Source organism: Thalassophryne amazonica, chromosome 9 (assembly GCF_902500255.1).
Source record: "Thalassophryne amazonica chromosome 9, fThaAma1.1, whole genome shotgun sequence".
In the NCBI taxonomy this organism is placed as follows: domain Eukaryota; kingdom Metazoa; phylum Chordata; class Actinopteri; order Batrachoidiformes; family Batrachoididae; genus Thalassophryne; species Thalassophryne amazonica.
The window spans coordinates 56,076,004-56,098,318 of record NC_047111.1 but is presented as its reverse complement, the minus strand read 5'-3'; the positions used below and the strand labels follow the sequence as shown (position 1 = coordinate 56,098,318).

At 39.7% G+C, this 22,315-nt stretch overlaps 1 protein-coding gene across 2 annotated transcripts in view; it reads left to right on the top strand.

Annotated features, from left to right (window-relative positions):
• Nucleotides 1-22,315, top strand: part of cpeb4b (cytoplasmic polyadenylation element binding protein 4b) — a 128,556-nt gene that overhangs the window by 52,509 nt on the left and 53,732 nt on the right. For both annotated transcript variants that reach the window (XM_034178066.1, XM_034178065.1), the window contains exon 3: nt 13,746-13,836. In XM_034178066.1, the coding sequence (XP_034033957.1) occupies nt 13,746-13,836 (91 nt within the window). The remainder of the gene's footprint in view (nt 1-13,745; nt 13,837-22,315) is intronic.

The following is a 22,315-nucleotide window of genomic DNA, read 5'->3' as shown; positions in this document are numbered from 1 at the left end:
TTTTGCAGCTAGCTAACAGCCTGTGACATCACCATGCTAACATCTGTAAAATAATAAGTTCAGAGGTGTTATTAGTTTCCCAAAACAATGTTTTCAGTTTTAGAAGTATTTTTTTTTCTTGCTAGCTTTTGCATAATATATGAGAAACATGTATAGAAACACAAAACAGAGGTTTTGAAGAGACCAGCCACTGACGTTACGATGCAGCTCTACTTTGATTGGCTGTCACACCACCACTCAAAAACAAGCCGAACAGATTGAAACAGAATGTGACATTTTAACCTCTTAAAGTAGGTCATGGTTAGCCATCTTTGAGCTTAGATTGAAACAGAATGTGACATTTTAACCTCTTAAAGTAGGTCATGGTTAGCCATCTTTGAGCTTGTTCAAGGTCTATGTCCCAAGAATGTTCCCAGTGAGTTTGAAAACTCTGGCAGTAATAGGACTGGACTTATGCTGAGCACAGACAGACGGACAAAGTAAAACCTTCGTAACAACCCGATGGCCATATTTGATGGCCTCGGGTAAAAATTAAGAAATTGTGATGAACTTTATTTGTAAAATCTCATAGTTTAGAAGTTAGCGGTGTAGCAGCATTTTTTGAAGTTACTTTTTGTTATGAGATTTGTTTGAAAAATCCAATTTAGTTTTTATTAAGATAAAATATAATTTCATTTGCACTTTTAAGTGGACGGCACATACTGCTTTGCACAGTTTATAGAAATCAAGGAATATTTTTTTCAGTCATAATTTGTCTGCAGCTCATTCTGATTTAAAATAAGTCATGAGAAAATCATATTGTGGACTCAAAATCATGTATCATGCTGTTTGAGTCTGTCCTTACATCCCTACTATAAAAACAGAGTTTTTAATTCCAACTCAAAAGTTGCTGTCCTGTTACTCATGGACCTGACTCTGTTAGAACATCAGCCTACACCCGACACCCACTGTCCAACCATTTAGGCAACACAAGATAATGGGTTGTTTTTGACAGTAGAATGTATTTTATGTCACAGCAGTACTTTGAAATACTTTGACCAGGAAGGAACATGATCACAAGCATCAAAAGCTCAGCCTGCTTCCCGTTCCTGCCTTCCTTTCTTCTCTTTTGATTGGCCTCACTTCACTTCATTTCTCACTTCCTCCCTTTCAGTCATCTCATTCTTTCATCTGCCGGTTTCTTTTTCCCTTCTTTGCTTCAGGCTTTCTCTCCTTGTTGTCTTGGAGATGTGATTAAAAGCACAAGTAGTGAGCATGATGGTGGGAGAAGCAGTAATATGGGGTGAATGTTGGCAGATAATCTATAATCTCAATCTGAAAAATTCTGTCAGTTTCTTTGCCCATGGTAAAGGAAAGATCCTTGACCTGCAGTTTTTACACTCCACCCTCCTCAATCCTTCCCTTTTTCATTAACAAAGAGGTGACATGGAAGATTAATGTTTGGGCAAATCAGCCATGGCATGCTGTATTTAATCATTCTATTCTTCTTTGCATGTCATCAAAATCTTGAGGTCACTTTACTTCTTGTAATGTGCTTGAGATTTTACACTTCTTGAGTTGAGACTGGTGTGAATTATTTCAATAGCAAACGATTTTATTTAGTTCTTCATAGCTTTTCCCTCCATACATTACAAGGCTAGTTCATTAATGAAGTAATTGTCAATAGCATTGCCTTTATTTTTTTTTAAACCTCTTACAATGTGGGTATGTTCTTGCTCTCTTCCTGTGTGTTTCAATATTTGATGGTTTTGTGTCAAAAGATTACACAGTAACAAAATGAACATGCACTCAGAGAACACAGACCTTTTGGGGTAATAATTAATGGCCAGTATTTACCTCTTTCATTAACTGACAGAGGAGGGCTTTAAATTTGGGTTCTATCACTCATTGTGCAGCATATGCATCCTTGTGATGCTATGAGGCCAGTTATTGGTGAAAAACTAGGAAAAACAAAAGTGAAAGTTAAATGATTTTGATTTGGGACCAAGCAGCATCAATATGCAGATCCAAGGTGGATCTGCGTTTTGATTAACAACATGGCACAGGTTTTATGCTGGATGCCCTTCCTGACCCAGCTCCACATTACATGGAGAAATTTGGCAGGGATGGGCTTTGAACCAAGAACCTTCCACACTGAAACCAATTAACAGCTTGGCCACCAGCCCTGCTCTGGTTGTCTGGATACAAGAATTGCCACAGGCTTGGCCTTAGACCAGGACTGACAGGTTTAAACCACCTCAACTCAGTGATCTAAATTTTAGACTTTTGGAATAGAGTCAGACAGGTCTAACTTCTCAAGTCTGTCCCCTATAGCATGCTACTACTTTTAGTCTTTAAAGTTTGAGTACTAAGCCTTAGTCTAAGTCTATCTCCCTTTCTGCTTCATAAAACCTGGCCCAGTGTCCTTGGTCCACTCAGCTGTAATTGGGTCCCGGCCTTGGCTGGGGAAGTAACCTACAAAGGACTGGCCTTACATCTGCGAGAGGGAGTGGGGCGAGATCATAAACTCTCATCTGCTTTGTACCACAGTATCCAAGTATGATCACTGGCACCAATGGGCCCCAGGAACTGTTTAAGATTTATTTCTTCCTCAAGTACACTGAGCTACATTTCATTGTTGTATGCATATAAATGTCTGCCATGTCTTTTATTTATACCTCGTAGCTTTGGGGTTGTGGGTGGGGGCTGCTTGATGCACACGATGTGGACTTTCCTTTAAGTGGTGTCATGCTTGCATTTGTCCTTGCATGCATGTATTTTTGGAAGTGATGAGTATGTGTGTGTGTGTGTGATCTGCAATCTGTCGGGGATGAGTACTTTGCTGGTCAGCTGGCCAGTTGTTGAGGGAGAAGGACAGGCAGCTCTGATGATTAATCGCCCTAGTCTAATGCTTAGCAACGGCAGTCAACCCCTTTCAGCCACAAATTCAATTTCTGCTCTCATGAAGCAATAACCGAGACGAGGTTAAGAGGACCTATTCAGACATAAATATTGCATGCAGTGTACCAGCAGGACAGACATTTGATGCCAAAGATTAAAAAAAAAACAAAAAAAAAAAACAAAGGTGATGCCAAACATACAGTTGTATGCAAAAGTTTGGGCACCCCTGATAATTTTCATGATTTTCCTTTATACATCATCTGCATCTCTTCTAATGAGTGGCAACATGGGAGCCTCCAAACAACTCTCAGATGACCTGAAAACAAAGAATGTTCAACATCATGGTTTAGGGGAGGAATACAAAAAGCTATCTCAGATATTTCAGCTGTCAGTTTCCACTGTGAGGAACATAGTAAGGAAATGGAAGACCGCAGGCACAGTACTAGTTAAGGCCCAAAGTGGCAGGCCAACAAAAATCTCAGATAAGCTGAAGTGAAGGTTAGTGAGAACAGTCATAGTCAGCCCACAGACCTGCTCCAAAGACCTACAACAGATAGTGTCTATGTGCATCTTTCAAGTATACAGCACAGTTTGCACAAAGAAATGCTGTATGATGCTGTAATGCAGAGGAAGCCTTTTCTGCGTATGCGCCACAAACAGTTGCTTGAGGTATGCTAAAGCACATTTGGACAAGCCATCTTGATTCTGGAATAAGGTGCTGTGGACTGATGAAACTAAACTTGAGTTATTTGGACATAAAAAGGGGCGGTATGCATGACTGAAAAAGAACACAACATTCCAGGAAAAATGCCTATTACCTACAGTAAAATTTGGCGGTGGTTCCATCATGCTGTGTGGCCAGTGCAGGTACTGGGAATCTTGTTAAAGCTGAGGGCCACATGGATTCCAGTCAATATCAGCAGATTCTTAAGAACAATATTCATGAATCAGTGACAAAATTGAAGTTGCACCGGGGCTGGATCTTTCAACAAGACAGTGACCCTAAACACTGCTCAAAATGTATTAAGGCATTCATGCAGAGGAACAAGTACAATGTTCCGGAATGGCCATCTCAGTCCCCAAACCTGAATATTATTGAAAACCTGTGGGGTGATTTTAAGCGGGCTGTCCATGCTCGGAAACCAACAAACCTGAGATGTTTTGTAAAGAAGAATGGTTCAGAATCCATACTCTCATTGGAAGCTATAGGAAGCGTTTAGAGGCTGTTATTTCTGCAAAAGGAGGATCTACTAAATATTGATGTATTTTTTTTTTTCTGTTGGGGTGCCCAAATTTATGTACCTGCCTAATTTTGTTTAAAGAATTATTGCACACTTTCTGTAAATCCTATAAACTTCATTTCACTTCTCAAATATCACTGTCTGCTATATGTTATATTTAACTGAAATTTCTGATCCAAACAACCAATTATTTATAAAGGAAAATCATGGAAATCATCAGGGGTGCCCAAACCTTTACATACGACTCTACATGACAGTCTAAATCTGAATGTAATTGATTGCTATCTGGGTTTTGGGTACCCTTTCAGGACTGTGAATATCTTCTGGAATTCTATTTATTTTTGTGTCTAAGCTCTGTTTATCAGATTGTAACTTCCACAGTCTTGAACAGTAACTTGTGCAACTGTGGAAAGAAAATGGCATATTATGTGGTTTGTAAGGTTTGTTAAAGAAGATTCAGCATGTATTGTATTGTCCCCAATATTAACAATTGTCAGTTTATGAGAAAAGCAGTGGGTGGTGGTTGCTTCACTTTCTAAGGGGGATAAAACACAAAACGTCAAGTTAACAGAGTAGATGATCGTAAAAACAATATTGACTCAGCGATTTGTCATCACTAAATTACAACAGTTGAAATACCTACAGTAATCACCTTTTTCACAGCTTCTAGTTAATCTTTGCATTATAGCGGCTAGAAACAGTATTGTTACTGTTATATAAACCTTATTACACTTAGTTTGGTGGGGGGGGGGGGGGGCATTTTAATTTCAATGGAAGAACATAGTTCTATAACATATTCTAAATTAAATGCAGATCAGCTGTTTTGTTTCTGATTGACACATTCACAGGGAGGGACTTGCATGCTTGGCTGCTAATATCCAATAGACATCTGCTACTTGCTAGATGCGGCACCCACCTTCACATGAGCTTACACCTAAGAACTTCTGCAGAGTGAAACACAAGGCCCACAACCTCACACTATATGCAACAAACTATACAACATAACTGGAACGTAAAAGTTGGCATTGAACTGTGTGTGGAAGTTGTGAATGGGAACAATGCCAAAGCTTTTATTCCGGTCTCTGAACACTGTTTCAAAAACCGTTGAAACGCCTGTGTTCTGGAATCGACATGAGCAGGAACATATGACGTGCTGTGCTGCCACCTGCTGAATGGTTCAGGAATGTACATCAGTATCATATTATACATTTCATATATAAAGCTTACTGTCAGTGCAGGTCCAGGAATCTCCCCAGACAATGGAATAATGGCACTGCAGCGTTATACTTCCATCCAGCACTGCTATATTGTGGCGTCATCTCATTGTTTTAGCACAAGACTTGATGGGAATCTGATGGCATGCAAACCTTTTTTTTTTTTTTTTTTTTTAACTGGTAAGTTTCACGTAAACAACTTCAGCTCTTTATTTTATCCTGTTTACATCCAGACGACAAGTACTTGGCACAGGTACTTTTGCACAGGTACTTGCAAGTACTTTTCAGTGTGTGTGTAAATTGGTTTCAGTATCAAATGCAGTTATTTCTTGTATTGCAAGTTCATCATTAGCAGTTACATTTTTTTCGATGAGGAAAGCTGGACAGTTTGTTTTTCTATTTATTTTTTTATTTTTGGACAATATAGAGGGATGTCAAAATTTGAATCACAAGGACAACGTGACATTTTCCTACCTTAAAGTGAATGCCTCCAGCCTGCTAATATTGTGATTTGGGAATTCAAAGTTCTCAAATTGAAATTTATGCGGGGGAAATGTGTAAAAAGTCTGGAATTTCCCACATTTTAAATGGTCTTTCTGTATTGCACATTGGTAACATGTATACAATGTGCCAATGAAACACAAACATTTTTGATTAGTTTCACTAATCAACAATTTAGCTTAGAGTCAGACCAGACAGAGTACTAAAAGATTTTCATGTTTGTCTTAGGACTTCAGGACACAATATTGAATAGGACCCCAAGTGGAAACATTGCGTGGTGCTACGAGTGATTGTTGCCAAAAACACCGGTATACTAAAAATTTCTGGGGAGAACCTTGAGGGTTTACGTGCACTAGAATGTGCATTGTGTGTTATCACTTGTCAATAATGAGTATATTTCTCACTGGACAACTGCATCTACAGAGTAGTTAGTCCTGGATTTATTTGCACTTCCCTTGTCTTTGAATGCTTGGGTTATTTGATCTGAAGCTATTTACATATCGGCTTGTTGTACAGGTTTAATACACTAGCACACAGTCTTGCTTATATCCTTGTGATGTTATTTGTTTTGAGGGAGGACATATTCCCTGGGCATGTTTTTCTACTTTGTGCTTTCTTTTTTTAGTATGTCCTTTCGTCAGCATGGGAAATTAGCAGCAATTCAAATGTTGGTAAATATTGGCTACAACTGGGCATCTTGCCTGTTCAACCACAATGCCAGACATCTTGCCGTGCACTATCTTCTAGCTGTTGAGACGCTAAAAGCAGATACTGAAATTTGGGAGCTCCTTCAGTATGAATAAGCTGCCAGACTGCTTGCTTGTCCAACCCTTGATCATATGATTCAGTGATGCACTTCTGTTTTTTTGAACCCTACAACATATGATAGCATTTGCATTTCTTGGGTAACATAGTAAGCAAAGTGTTTTTTCTTGTTAAAGCTCTGTCCTGCAGAATTCCAGCCTGCAGTTAGAAAGGGTGTGACGTGGCTGCTGATTAAGCAAGTTAATGAAGAAAATATTGTTGGATAGCCTATTTGACAGTGACTGAGACCAATTTGTGCAGGTTGAGAGAGATTTTGATAAATTCCTACTGTGCAAAGTATGTTTGTTTATTTTCATTTGGTCTGAGGTCAGAGGTACTAATGCAGTGTGTGCTATCAGGGTGTTGTCATGTTCTGACATAGTAAAAAAGAGAAGTTGCACAGTTCAGTTAATTTTTGCATTATTTTGTGAAATGACTTTGCAACCATACCTTTTAACAGTTCTTACAATAATGTCACTCAGTTCTATTGGTTATGTTTACTTTTGGTCTGCTAATGTCATTTTACAACTTCAGCTTTGTATTTGCTTAACATGCGAGTTGAACAGTAGCCTGTAAACTGTAACTGAATGTTCTCTATTTCTGTTTGATCCTAACTTTTGCTCCACCTAACTGGTTATATACAGGACTTGCTGAGCTGTTGTTGATTTCTGACTCTAAATTTCAGATTGGGAAATTGTAGCAGCTGGTGTGGAAATGTAATAATTTTCGTAAACCCATGAACAAATTTATTATAAAGTTTAGAAGCAAAACCATTTGCAGAGTTGTTTCCTTATCCGTTGCATCTTTTAATTTGTAAAGGTTTAGTTTTGTTGTATGTCAAACTCCTTGCACAACAGAAATGAGCAGATCCTTCATCACCATTTAACATATATTCAAACTGTGCTATTTACAGGTGTAACTGTACAGATATTTGTCAAAAAAAATGTAATTTGTTCATATTTGTCCAAATAAATGTCATTGGTTCAGCACACGTGCAGTCACTACACTTCTGGGCCTTATTTCTGTGCTAGAACTCCCCGTTTCCCCTGACCAACTTACTAGATGTTAGTTCAGCACATGGGCGCATTGCATCCTTGCCACTGGTCTGAATCGGCGACCCTCATACATATGGTATACGCTAAAAAAAAACGGTGCTTGCGGATCATTAGTGTCTGCTGTTTGACACCCAGAATGCAACTGTACTGTTCTCAGAGTTTAAGCTTCCTCTCCTTGTATATAAGCAGTGGTTTTAATTATATTCATCTAAACTATGTAACTTTTTTTTAAGGGTGTGTTTATAATGAACCATAGGAAACTTTGACTTATTATTCACCAGATGTATGGTCATGTGGCGTCTTCACAGTAAATTTTGCTGGGTGTTATATGTTATACTGTTGTATAACATTTGGTCCCAGTCTAAATAGAATAAAATACTCTATTGTAGAGTGAAATCAGCTCTACCATCTTGCCAAATCAAGTGTTTCCACTACAATAAGAGTCGATTATATGGCCCATTCACACGGAACGTAACGAAGGGCAAAAAAGCCCTCACGAAACAAGAAATCTGGACTTTCGTTGACATTCGTTGTCATCATTTAACCTTCACTCAGCTTCGTTCCTGCAGTGGTCACTTTGTCAGGATTTTTAAACTGTCGAAAAATTTTGAATGAAGGGCAACGAAAACCTCAGTTTGTCCGTATTTTGTTTTGCTGTAGTTCTTGACGGTTTCTTATTATTTGCTTAGTTTTTGTAATGTTAGCCTTTTGTTTGACTTCCTTCAACCAGCTGAATGTTTTCACACATTACAAAAGCCGGTTTCTGAGCACTTTGTGAAGGACCTGCAGCTCCGTCCCAGCGCCAAGTCCTGGAGTGCAGAGATGCAGACGCACACTGCTCCAGCAATGGCTCCAGGCGCATTTCGTTTAAAGCGTCAAGATCAACATTAGCTTCGGTTTAGTTTCGTTCCTCTTACATTACTTTTGCGCTCTTGATTTGCAGGCTGTTTGGTGATAAAGCTCATTTGTCCACCTTTTCTCAGCGAATTGTGATGAATGGACCATTACGCTGTGATAGTTGATTTAGCGCTGTGATAGCGTATATTTAACTCTATTTGGACTGGGACCAAATGTTATCCCAGCAAAGTAAATTTTACTCTGCAAAATTTACTGTGTTTGTAAGACACTGCTTCCTGGTTGTGTACCATGTCTCTATGGCTTTGGACACTGGTAAGGTCAATCAATCAATCAACTTTTTTCTTGTATAGCGCCAAATCACAACAAACAGTTGCCCCAAGGCGCTCCACATTGCAAGGCAAGGCCATACAATAATTATGAAACACAGTCTACGTCTAAAGCAACATAACCAAGGGATGGTCCAGGGTCACCCGATCCAGCCCTAACTATAAGCCTTAGCGAAAAGGAAAGTTTTAAGCCTAATCTTAAAAGTAGAGAGGGTATCTGTCTCCCTGATCTGAATTGGGAGCTGGTTCCACAGGAGAGGAGCCTGAAAGCTGAAGGCTCTGCCTCCCATTCTACTCTTACAAACCCTAGGAACTACAAGTAAGCCCGCAGTCTGAGAGCGAAGCGCTCTAATGGGGTAATATGGTACTATGAGGTCCCTAAGATAAGATGGGACCTGATTATTCAAAACCTTATAAGTAAGAAGAAGAATTTTAAATTCTATTCTAGCATTAACAGGAAGCCAATGAAGGGAGGCCAACACGGGAGAGATATGCTCTCTCCTGCTAGTCCCCGTCAGTACTCTAGCTGCAGCATTCTGAACCAACTGAAGGCTTTTTAGGGAACTTTTAGGACAACCTGATAATAATGAATTACAATAGTCCAGCCTAGAGGAAACAAATGCATGAATTAGTTTTTCAGCATCACTCTGAGACAAGACCTTTCTGATTTTAGAGATATTGCGTAAATGCAAAAAGGCAGTCCTACATATTTGTTTAATATGCGCTTTGAATGACATATCCTGATCAAAAATAACTCCAAGATTTCTCACAGTATTACCAGAGATCAGGGAAATGCCATCCAGAGTAACGATCTGGTTAGACACCATGCTTCTAAGATTTGTGGGGCCAAGTACAATAACTTCAGTTTTATCTGAGTTTAAAAGCAGGAAATTAGAGGTCATCCATGTCTTTATGTCTGTAAGACAATCCTGCAGTTTAGCTAATTGGTGAGTATCCTCTGGCTTCATGGATAGATAAAGCTGGGTATCATCTGCGTAACAATGAAAATTTAAGCAATACCGTCTAATAATACTGCCCAAGGGAAGCATGTATAAAGTGAATAAAATTGGTCCTAGCACAGAACCTTGTGGAACTCCATAATTAACTTTAGTCTGTGAAGAAGATTCCCCATTTACATGAACAAACTGTAATCTATTAGACAAATATGATTCAAACCACCGCAGCGCAATGCCTTTAATACCTATGACATGCTCTAATCTCTGTAATAAAATTTTATGGTCAACAGTATCAAAAGCAGCACTGAGGTCCAACAGAACAAGCACAGAGATAAGTCCACTGTCCGAAGCCATAAGAAGATCATTTGTAACCTTCACTAATGCTGTTTCTGTACTATGATGAATTCTAAAACCTGACTGAAACTCTTCAAATAGACCATTCCTCTGCAGGTGATCAGTTAGCTGTTTTACAACTACCCTCTCAAGAATCTTTGAGAGAAAAGGAAGGTTGGAGATTGGCCTATAATTAGCTAAGATAGCTGGGTCAAGTGATGGCTTTTTAAGTAATGGTTTAATTACTGCCACCTTAAAGGCCTGTGGTACATAACCAACTAACAAAGACAGATTGATCATATTTAAGATTGAAGCATTAAATAATGGTAGGACTTCCTTGAGCAGCCTGGCAGGAATGGGGTCTAATAAGGTGGTAGTAGACATTGAAAAACAAAACCAAACAATCAACCAACCCTCCAATCACGAGGTACGTTGTATGGAAAAAGGCACTTGGAAATGCAACAACTAAAGTTAAATGATGAGCTCAATGTTTATGAAATCCTACCACGCTCCTGCAACGCTTGATCAAAAATTGTTGATCAGAAATTGTTCTGTTTGCACATCTGAGAAGACATGGAAAAGTAGCAAAAAGAATGTCTGTCAGACACTTGATTTGACATTTTTTGTCAGTCATTAATTGGTTAGCTGCTCAGTTTAGGATCAAGTTGTTTTCATAGGCATCAAATTTCAGTTCATAACTGAACCCTTATCAAGCACAACCGCGCGCACACACACGCGCGCACGCTCTATGCTCGGATGCTTGTGCACATTTTACGTATATGCATATCTTACATTTCTGCTGTGGTCGGTATGCCAAGGATGTCCTGCTGTAGGTGAGAAAGCGCTTAAATAAGAATGGCCTCAGTTACTCTCTGGTTTATTGTAGTCTCGGTTTTCTTGATTTCCACTATACTGCATCATCACTAGCTCCATGTGAACTCTAGTGCCAAAGTGATTAGTTGGTGAACAAAAAAATAATGAGAATGAATGATCATTGCAGTTGCTTATTTAAAAAAAAAACAAAAAACAGAATGTGACTAGATTAGCTTCTAAAGATGTGAGTTTTCATTAACTGAACTGTTACACAACATGGGCATATAGGTATGCTTCTAGATGTTTTAAACAAGGACCCACAAACTTCAGCACGACGCTTTAATGCTTCCCAACGTGTAGTAACGCCAGGCCGATGCGTTTCCAACATGTCGTGACGTCAGACGTGTCGCTTCGGAAGCGGCAAGGGAGCAGTAGAATGATTCTCCCATCACCCTGCTGGGAGAAGCTTTTTTTTTTTTTTTTTCAGCTACTTTTCGGAGTGACGCCAAGAGGGAGGACTGACGACTTGGTGGGATATCGATCGAACCATGACAGCGGGTCAACCCGCACGGAGAAGCCGGCCTTCAGGCATCATCACTGGGCAGACCGAGGCAGGCAGCGGGAGGGATGGAGTAGACCCACTCAGTCCGAAATCTCCCACTTTTTGGATATATGCGAAGTCCCAGTTTGCCCAGTGGAGTTTAGTTCTGCAGCTTTATCGAGGTGAGGATAAAATAAAAGTAAAACGTGACGTTTCTGCACTGCTGTGAAGGTTTATTGATTGGCTAATGTTAACTTAGCTTTTTAGCACAGTTGATCTGAGTGAACGCTTTAATTTGTAGATGGTTCAGACTTTCTTATTTTTACCAAATAAACCTACAGCTTTTTTCGGAGACCACAAATTTCAACTTTAAATAACTTTTTTTTGGGGGGGGGGGGCATTTTTTTCTATCGTTTTTCCCGTTTCTTTTCTTTCTTTAATATATAAACTGTTTAGTGTTTCTTTATATTTAAAGAAATATTTTTATTTGTCCCAATCAGGAACATTTGCTGTGCAGACAACCAAACTTCCATTGATGAGCTGAACACCATGAAGTCCAGTCGAAAGAAAACATCTCTGCTCTTCAAAATAGGACAAAAGTGTCTTCAGCAACACCACCAGAGTTCAAAGCTGCAGAACAGACCTTTATCTGGTCCCGAGAATCCAGCATAACATCACTTGCTTCTAAATAAAGGCTCTTTCAACAGCAACTATTTTATTATTTTTTTAAAAAGCAGTTTCATTTTATATTTTAACAATAAATGAACGGATCATTAAAAATGTCCACGAATCAAAGTCTAAAGACATTTGCACAGGTAGAAGCTCTCCACTTATTGTGCTCAAATTCATATTTTAGAAATGACTCTGTCCTGATAACAATATTAAAGGCAATTACATATTTTGGTGAAATTACAAGTTGAAATGACCATTAAAACAATTCATCATGAGGTTTGTCACAGAAATCCTACTTTACAATCACACTGCAGTCATTGTTAAATTATTTCCTGTTGCATTTAAAATAAACGTTTGTATTTATTTACAGTGTGTTTTTCTGATTGAAATGAGATATAAATAATCTACCAGACTTTAAAAAAATGTACAAGTTTCCATGTTATTTTATTTGTCTAAAAATAAATGTTCAAGGTTCCTTATGTTAAACAAGAAATTATCTAATCTGAAATAACAGGTGGTTTTAATTTACAGATGAAAGGTTTCTAAAGAACCATTTATTATTTAGCTATTTTAATTCCAAGTGTTCTAAACTTTTTTTTAACAGTAATCAGAAATTCTGAGGTAACAAACAACAACAAAAAACATTTCCAAGGATTTTTCTTCAGAAAACTGCTCTATAAATGAGTAGTCCTGTGACACGTTTGTTTTGTATAGATCAGTGGCTTCTGCACCAATCCGTTTTGTAGAGATCAGTGGTTTTTGCACCGATCCATTTTGTAGAGATCAGTGATTTCTGCCATTAGTCTTCCGTGTTTTGGCCCAATGCGTCATTCCTATTGGACAACGCGAAGGTACATTACAGCTCAGAGCGTGGAAAGTTGGATTGGATTGAACTTTGACCACGTCAGCCTGCCGACAAGCGACAGTGCGCACTCCCATCAGAAACGTCGTTTTAGCTCAGCTTTTGACACGACGCTTCTGATGCGTCCAAAAGCAATGCGTCTCATTGAAAATAATGCTTTTTAGACTGATTTTTTTTTTTTTTTTGACGCGTCTGACACGTTCAATGTGAAGAGCCCTTTAGCCAAAAAAAAAAACATACTTCAGCAGGTCATACTGTATGTAAGCTTTACACTTCCTATATTCCAAAGCAGGTTAGAAACGTGCTTTAGTCTCTCTCTCTCTCTCTCTCTCTCTGTCTGTCTGTCTGTCTGTCTGTCTGTCTGTCTGTCTGTCTGTCTGTCTGTCTGTGTTGGGGGGGGGGGGGGCAGCATTTAAGATTAAGCTGGCAAAGCAGAATGTTTGCTTCTTGTACTGACTCTGTTTGGAAATGATTATCTTAATTTGCTTGTGAAAGTTCATGTTTTGTTTAGAGTGTGAAGCAGTCAGTTTTCCAAGAGCATAATTCACTGATGTTCTATGTGCACTATTGGTGCCACTCGTTAACTGTCAGACTGTTGGTTCTGTCATAGCCTGTTTGTGTCAGTGCATGTCTAAGAAGTGTGTATAGAAAACTAAATGGGATTTCTTTTCTGCTTGTCTCCTCGCTAGGAGCGTACCAGGTCATTCGATGGCTTCAACATGAACACTCTGGAGAGCTCACTGATTGACATCATGAGGGCTGAACAAGACACTCTGAAAGGTGACGATCTCAGTTGTCAGTTAAAAGCATGAAATATTAAGCAGACAACTAGCAGTACTGCTATTTTACATTGTACTAACTGCTGAACGCAGAGGCCAGTCCACCTGCAGTACAACCTGTGTTCATATGTTTAACAGCAGGCCGCGTGGATCCCATGAAAGTAGTTTGCAGTGTGAGCCCTGGCGTATCTACGGTATAAGAAATCTATAGAGCACAGACAGTAGCACTGCCTTTGTGGAGGCAGGGATGAGGGTTGTGGGGATGTTCGATTCTACAAGCTTGAATAAAAGAGTCACAGCTACTTGAGGGGCAGTTAGCGAGTAGACGACCCCCCCCCCCCCACCACACACACACACACACACACACACACACACACACACACACACACACACACACACACACACACACACTACCGCCATTATCATCAAACCAGATTTTTAAAGTGGAACTCTGATGTTTTTTAACATAGGCTCTTCTTTTAGTTTAGATACAAAACAGTCTTTGCAATATTGATTTAGAATACAAATACCATCATGGCCTAACCAGATGAAGAGCTCTTACAAAACGAGCCCTTCATCGGCAGTCAACTTGTAAGGATTCATTGAAGACTGCCACTGTTGAATGCACTGCAGGCTAAGGTAAGCAGCTAATGGCATAAATAGTTGCACGTTTACCTCTCTAAGGACAATATCCATGCTACTAGATACTTCTAATCAATTTTCGCCTGTTCAGTAGTAACAAGAAGCAGTTTACTTTGAATGTTTTTAGCTTGTTCCATACAATAACATTATGTAGCTGGTTAGCCCATGACGGGGCTTGTGTTCTAAAACAGTGCCATTGTTGTGCGTCTGACCATATTTTGTTCAGGTTTGCCACATTGAAGCAGTACAGATTCAAATTGGGATTTGGCATAAGTGTTTTGCCAGATGCTCTTCCTGACGCAACTCCAGTTTTACACAGTCCCTGGTCTTCCTAAGAGGTCTACAATCCAAGAATGAATCTTGATCTCTGATTTTAAGGCTCAGTCACACGGCACTTAACGAAGGGTGACGAAGCCCTGACGAAACAAGAAATCTGGACTTTCGTTGACTGTCACTGGCATCATTTGACCTTCGCGCAGCTTCATTCCTGCAGCTGGCGCTTCGTCAGGATTTTTAAACTGGAGGAAGACAGCGATTTTTAATTGGAGGAAGATGGCACATGCAGCGTGTCATCAGACAGTGAGGATTCTGATGATGGAGATAATCCCTCTTTTGTTCTGGACGAGGAACCAGAGCAGGTGGTCCACTGACGTGCACACAGATCTCCACACATTCTGTTTGCAGTTTCTCCAAGACTCAGGCGCTATGAGCTCCGTCCCAGCGCCAGTCCTGGAATTCAGAGATACAGACACACACTGCTCCAGGCGCGTTTCGTTAAAGCGTCGAGATTGTGAGCTTCGGTTTTGTTAAGTTCCTCTTTCGTCCCTTTTGCGCTCTTGCTTCGCAGACTGTTCACTGATAAAAGCTCTTTTGCCCACCTTTTCTCAACGAATTGTGACTTTTTTTTACTTTTTCCCTTCGTTCAGGAATCGCCGTGTGACTGGGCTGTTACTCTGCTTTTTTTTCTCGATTGAAAAGATTAAACTCAAAACATCAAAAAACAGACTCTAAGTTGAACAATATCAGATTTACATTTGAAGGTATCATCGTGAGTATCACCGAGTCTTTTTTATCTTCAACTGTTCCAATGTTTTTGCTAACATTAACAGTTAGTTGCCATGTTGTATTAGTAAATGAGGACAGATTTACCTACAGGGCTATTTTATCATGGCATTGTACATATTCATACTTGCGCGTCTCCTTATTGGTAGGTATGTGCTATACGTGGCTACCTCACAGTATATGTTTCAAGTTGTAAGTGGTGTTCAATTCATTTTTTAAAATGTATTTATTTTTTCTTACGTGCAAATATATACTGAACAAAAATATAAATGCAAAACTTTTGTTTTTGCTCCCATTTTTCATGACCTGAACTCAAACATCTAAAATATTTTCTACATACACAAAAGACCTATTTCTCTCAAATATTTTTCACAAATCTGTTTAAATCTGTGCAAAAAAGGAAAAGTTCTCCCCACTTCTGCCAAGCACAATAATCCGGTGCAACCAGGTCAGGCCAAACTTGAAGAAAAAGGGAAACGCCAGTGCAACACAGATGTCTGCAAAAAATTCTTTAATGTGAAAAACACAAAAGGGCAGAATGTTTTGATGTAAAGATTAAGATGAAGATGTAATCTCTACATCAAAACGTTAGTCCCCTTTGTGTTTTACATCTTAAATAAATTTTTTGCAGACATGTTGCACCGGCATTTCCCTGTTTAAAGCTGTGTTAGTGAGCACTTTTCCTTTGATAATCCATCCCACCTCACAGGTGTGGCATATCAAGGTGCTGATTAGGCAGCATGATTATTGCACAGGTGTGCCTTAGGCTGGACACAATAACTGAAATGTTCAGTTTTATCACACAGCACAATGCCACAGATGTTGCTTTGAGGGAGCGTATAATTGGCATGTTGACTGCAGGAATGTCCACCAGAGCTGTTGCCCATGAATTGAATGTTCATTTCTCTGCTATAAAGCCCCTTTCACACCGGGCCAACATAGAGTTGCGTAATGCAGCGTAACGACTACGCCGTGCTTATGCAGCCCTATGTGGCAATGCGCTGAGGGACAGAAAGGGGTCTGTGAAATGGACGCAAAAAACAAAAATTAAGCACATTTAATTTTATACTGAATGGTTTTCTGACACCCCCCCCCCCCCAAAAGCAAGACTCCAACTTTCAGAGTGGCCTTTTATTGTGGCCAGCCTAAGACACACCTGTGCAATAATCATGCTGTCTAATCAGCATCTTGATATACCACACCTGTGAGGTGGGGCGGATGATCTTGGCAAAGAAGTGCTTACTGACACAGATTTAGACAGATTTATGAACAATATTTGAGAGAAATAAGATTTGTGTATATAGAAAATGTCATAGATCTTTGAGTACAACTCATGAAACATGGGAGCAAAAGTGTTGCATTTATATTTTTGTTCAGTGTATTATGAAGCCATCTTAAAACCATGAGTTGAAATTCTTTAATTTACGAGCATAGCCTTTTAAACAAATGAGGTTCCTAAATATTTGGCTAGCTTGTATATATTTAAATGTTAAGTACAGTTTGGTAGATGAACAGTAACATTTAATTTCCACAATGGAGATGATATGAAACAATCAACAAGTGCTTCTAATGTAGACTTTCAACTTTAATTCAAGGTGTTAGAATATTGCACTAGGGTAAGTGTACCCATTAAGCCCACCATATTCTATGTTTCGCTATTTTTCCTATATATATTGACATAATTTGTAAGTGACATTTGTTAAAGGTCAAGATTTACCTCTCATTTGAATATTTAGTAATTAGTTGGTGTACAGTTCAAAAGATTAAATTAAGAACTTTTAGGGAAAAAGTCAAGTCTGGAAATGGGCTTAAATGGTACCGTGGTATATATAATATATTTAATGCAATATATTTTATAAATGAGAGTGAAAGTTTTTTTTATATCCCTTTTGAACAAGATCATCATCTGAACAAATGACATACGAACAAATGATAGCACTCGTACATGACAAAGTGCAGTAGACAACACAGAACAATGAATCGGTTAATATAGATTCAGGCAGTTCAGGCAGTTCAGTTAAAAATAAACAGCAATATATTTATTCGATAACAGTGAACATGTCTTTAAAAAAATTAAATATATATTTACATATTAAAATGCACATTCTATCTCTATCTATCTTTATCTATTTATCTCTCTCAGGGCTAGGTGTGTTAGCATGAGATCAGCTATGTTTGCTAGCTCATAAAACTCATCTTTCCATTTGAAAACAAATTGTATAGTTTGGCAAAATACTATTTATCTATAAATCAAAATTAGCACATTTACCTCTTATTTGACATAATGTATTTACCAAATATGTGGCTGAAATTTGCTGAAAATGAATGAAATTTGACAGGTCCCAAAACACCAAAGTTTTTTGGTGTCTTCTTATCAGGGGTCCTGAGACTGTATACTTTGAGGTGGGGCTAACTCAACAATGGAAAATGTGATTTGTATGCAATAAAACATTTCATAGAAGTAACAAACCATTTGATTAAATGAAGGCAAAATATATGTTTTTCTTTTTTTTGTAAATTGATATCAAAGTTGAAAGTGGGCTTAAAGGGTGCATGAGCTTAATGGCTACACTTATTTGAACCATTTAGGGTACACCATTTTTAGCACATAGACCTTTAATTTTCAGTTTATTTCATTTATATAGCACCAAATCACAACAAAGCTGCCATCAAAGCGCTTCACACAAGGAATGTGTAACGTTACCAACCATACCCTTTCCTGTTCAGAGCCCGTAAATTGGACAAACTGAATGTGTTATTAAGACAAATCATCACTTTTACTGCCAGTATTCGGTGTACAACCTTTTAGTTGTTTTCCTCAAAAACAAGTTCCTGTATCATATCTAGATGAGTTGTTATGCATAATAACTAAAGTGTACTCAAGTTTGAGGCATCTCTAAAGGTTCACCCATGAACCCATGTTTGTGCTCTCGGCAATGTTGCATAGCACTCTCAGCTTTCAACAAATTCTTAACATTTGTAAGACTTCAGTGGTGATTAGATTGTATTGCCGAGTCATTATGCTTTTTCCCTTTATTGTTTATTATTCAACCAGGGTTCTAGTTATTTGGAAATCCACCCAAATGCAACCAAGTTTAAAAATTTCAAAGTTAGTCGCAGGTGTACTTTTTTGATCAAATACAAGAAAAACATTGATTTTCATTTTGTACTAGTAATGATACAGGACGATAGGGTTGTAAAAACTTTGTATCCCTAGTGTATGCACAGTATGCAGAAGATTTGCAGTTTGCTAAATTTTACAAAATATCTTTTTTAATGCCCCCCCCCCCCCCCCCCCCCCAAAAAAAAAACAAACAAACTCTAACTTGCATTGACAAAGAACTCCCAGACTGGTTTCTAGATTGTGCCAATGAGACGTTACTGAAAAATGAACAAAATGCAATTTGTAGGCACGCATTCAATGATAATCTGATTCTGATAAGACTGGTTCCAACTGCTGATTAAAGAGGTCTAGCTGAGACTTGGAAATGTTGTAGAAGACAAAGTACTTCATTCTGTCTGAAAGTGTAATTGCAAGTGGTTATTAATCGACAACAATGATCATTGGTTAAGGAGTGGCTGGAGATGGATTATTGAAGGTATAGAGTTGCCGGTGTTTGTTCTTGGAGGGTGTAACCAACACTTATCGAGAAGGTTGAGAGGGAGTATCTGTTATTGTTTGAGTGAGTGTGTGAGTGAGAGAGAGCTTTTGACAGCTATGGATAAGGCTTGTGTGGTTGGATACTGGAGTTTAGGTTTGTCTGCCTTTCTGTCTGTCCTGTCTTTTATTTTTTGTTGAACTTTTACTTGGGTGGTTGCCACTCAGGACCCATGGTGGTTCTGTGGTGTGGATTCAGTAAAGCATGGCACCAGCACATGCTCCTTGACTCGGCTGACGCGTTTGTGAGAATACATTACTTACTCCTTGAGGATAACCACTCCAAGACAGTGAAGCAGTTTTCTTGTGAAGTTGTTCCAGATGAACTGAACTCAACAAATGGTTTGACCTGGGACTTTGTAGTTGCACAGTTTTAAGACAAATGACTTTTCCCACTACCTCTTTCTATCACGTTGGTTGACCTGAGGTGAGCTGTACTTCAAAAACATTTATTTCCACTGTTCCTTAACAGTAATGACTGTGTAATCAGTATCTCATGAAACTGTGGCCCCACTTGGTACTGGACCAAACTCTGACCATTTCAACTCATTTCTCCATGTCAAAATCTAATCACTGGCTCACAGGTGTGCCATCCTTCCAAAGATATGTTAGTCATTCCCTTCTGTTGCTTCTTTGCTCTTTCCTTTTTTGCCATTCACAATTAAAAGCTGCAAAAGGAAGCCATAGCACCCATCTGCAATAAATGCTGTACAGAGTAACAATCTGTCTGCTCTTATTTCCAACAGTCTTGAACTTATAATATGTGAATAGGGTGAACTTGAGCTCCTCTTTTCAGTTTGCATGGAAAACTATTTGAGTTGTGTTTGGGTGCTTTTCAGCACAGCCAAGTATTTCAGCAGTATAGATCTTTTGTCATTGTATACGAGGTCTGTTAAAAAAGTATCCAACCTTTTTATTTTTTTCAAAAACCTGATGGATTTGAATCACGTGCTTGCATGAGCCAACAGCCAACCTTGAACCTTCGTGCGCATGCGGGAATTTTTTCACGCCTGTCGAAAGCGTCATTTCCTGGTAAGCAGCCTTTGTGTGAGGTGTGTGTCGTGCGCTCGGTGTTTTTTCATTCCAAGGAAAAAGATGGAATGCCTGGAGCAGCGCGACTGCATCAAATGTTGCCAGAAACTGGGTGACAGCCAGGTGGAAACCATTCGGATTATTCAGACGGCTTTCGGTGACGATCCTATGGGCATCACACAGATTAAGGAGCGGTACAACCGGTTTAAAGATGGCCACACAACGGTGGAGATCGAGCCACGCTCCGGTCGGCCATCAACATGCTGAAATGACCAGATCATTTCCAAAGTGAACGCTGTGGTGATGTGGGACCGTCATGTGACTATCCGAAAAATTGCGGAAGAGGTGGACATCAGCATTTTTTCGGCACATTCCACTATAACAGAAGATTTAGCCATGAAAAGAGTTGCAGCGAAATTCATGCCGATGGCTTCAGCACAAAGCTGATGGAGCAAAAGCGCCACCGTATTGAAGTCTCACAGGACATGCTGTGACATGCTCACCTCTTCCACAATTTCTTGGATAGTCACACGACTGAAAAGCCATCGAAAGCCGTCTGAATCTTCCGAATGGTGGAAGAGGTGGGCATCATTTTTTGGAGTCCAGCATGTCCTGTGAGAATTCAACACGGAGGCGCTTTTGCTCCATCAGCAGCTTCATGCCGAAGCCGTCGGCATGAATTTCGCTGCAACTGTTTTCATGGCCAAATCTTCTGTCACAGTGGAATGTGCCGAAAAAGGGCTGATGTCCACCTCTTCCGCAATTTCTCGGCGGTCCCATGACAGTCCCACATCACCACAGCGTTCACTTAGGAAATGATCTGGTCATTTCAGCATGTTGATGGCCGCCCGGAACGCGGCTCGCTCTCCACCGTTGTGCAGACGTCTGTAAACCGGTGGTACCACTCCTTAATCTATGTGATGCTCATAGCATCGTCACCGAAAGCTGTCTGAATAATCCGAATGGTTTCCACCTAACTGTCACCCAGTTTCTGGCAAAATTTGATGCAGTCGCGCTGCTCCAGTTGTTCCGCAATTTTCCTTGCAAAGAAAATCCGACGAGAGACTCCACCCTTCCTCACACAAAGGCTGCTTACAAGCAAGTGACGCAATTGACAGGCGTGAAAAAATTTGCGCATGCGCACAAAAGTTCAAGGTTGGCTCATGCAAGCACACGTGATTGAAATCCATCAGGTTTTTAAAAAAAATAAAAAGGTCATACTTTTCTAACAGACCTCGTATTATACACAGTGAAAATTTTCCTCTTTATTTAAGCCATTCTAGTTACAGATAGAAAGAATCCAGTCACCAGTAGATGTCCATACCCACATGCTGGCACCTGGAGACCAACCTCACTTCTGGAGACTATTGTTTGGTCTATGGCAGTGGACAGAGATGTAACATAACGTGCATGTTTTTTGCTAGTGGGATAAAACTAAAGTCCCTGAGGGAAACCATGGAGAAACTTGCCTGAAAGAACATGCTCTGAAATTCTTTCTGAAATTTTCTTTCTTTCTTTTCTGAATTTCTGAACTCAGAAAAGAACTTGGCTTTGGTGGAACTGTATCCATGACCTTGCTGTGAGGCAAGAGCTTCTCATTCATTCATTCATCTTAAACCACTGTTCCGGGTTCAGGTCGCAGGGGCAACAGCTCCAGCAGGGGACCCCAGACTTCCCTTTCCCGTGCCACAGTGACCACCTCTGACTGAGGCATTTCCAGGCTAGTGTGGAGATATAATCTCTCCACCTAGTCCTGGGTCTTCCCCGGGCTCTCCTCCCAGATGGACGTGCCTGGAACACCTCCCTTGGGAGGCGCCCAGGAGGCATCCTTACCAGATGCCTGAACTACCTCAGCTGGCTCCTTTCAACTGCCTCTGGAGTCCTCTGAGATAACATATCCTGGGAAGGACTCCTTCTTCAGTCGGACGGCTTCCCTGACCACTGGTGTCCACCACGCTGTTCAAGAGCAAGAGCTTCTAAGAGCTATTTTTTTTCTCCTGTCTGTCTGTGTGTCATGGGTATATTATTAAAAACAAACAAACAAAAAAATAAATAAATGAACACAAATTACCATTTGACTCTGAGG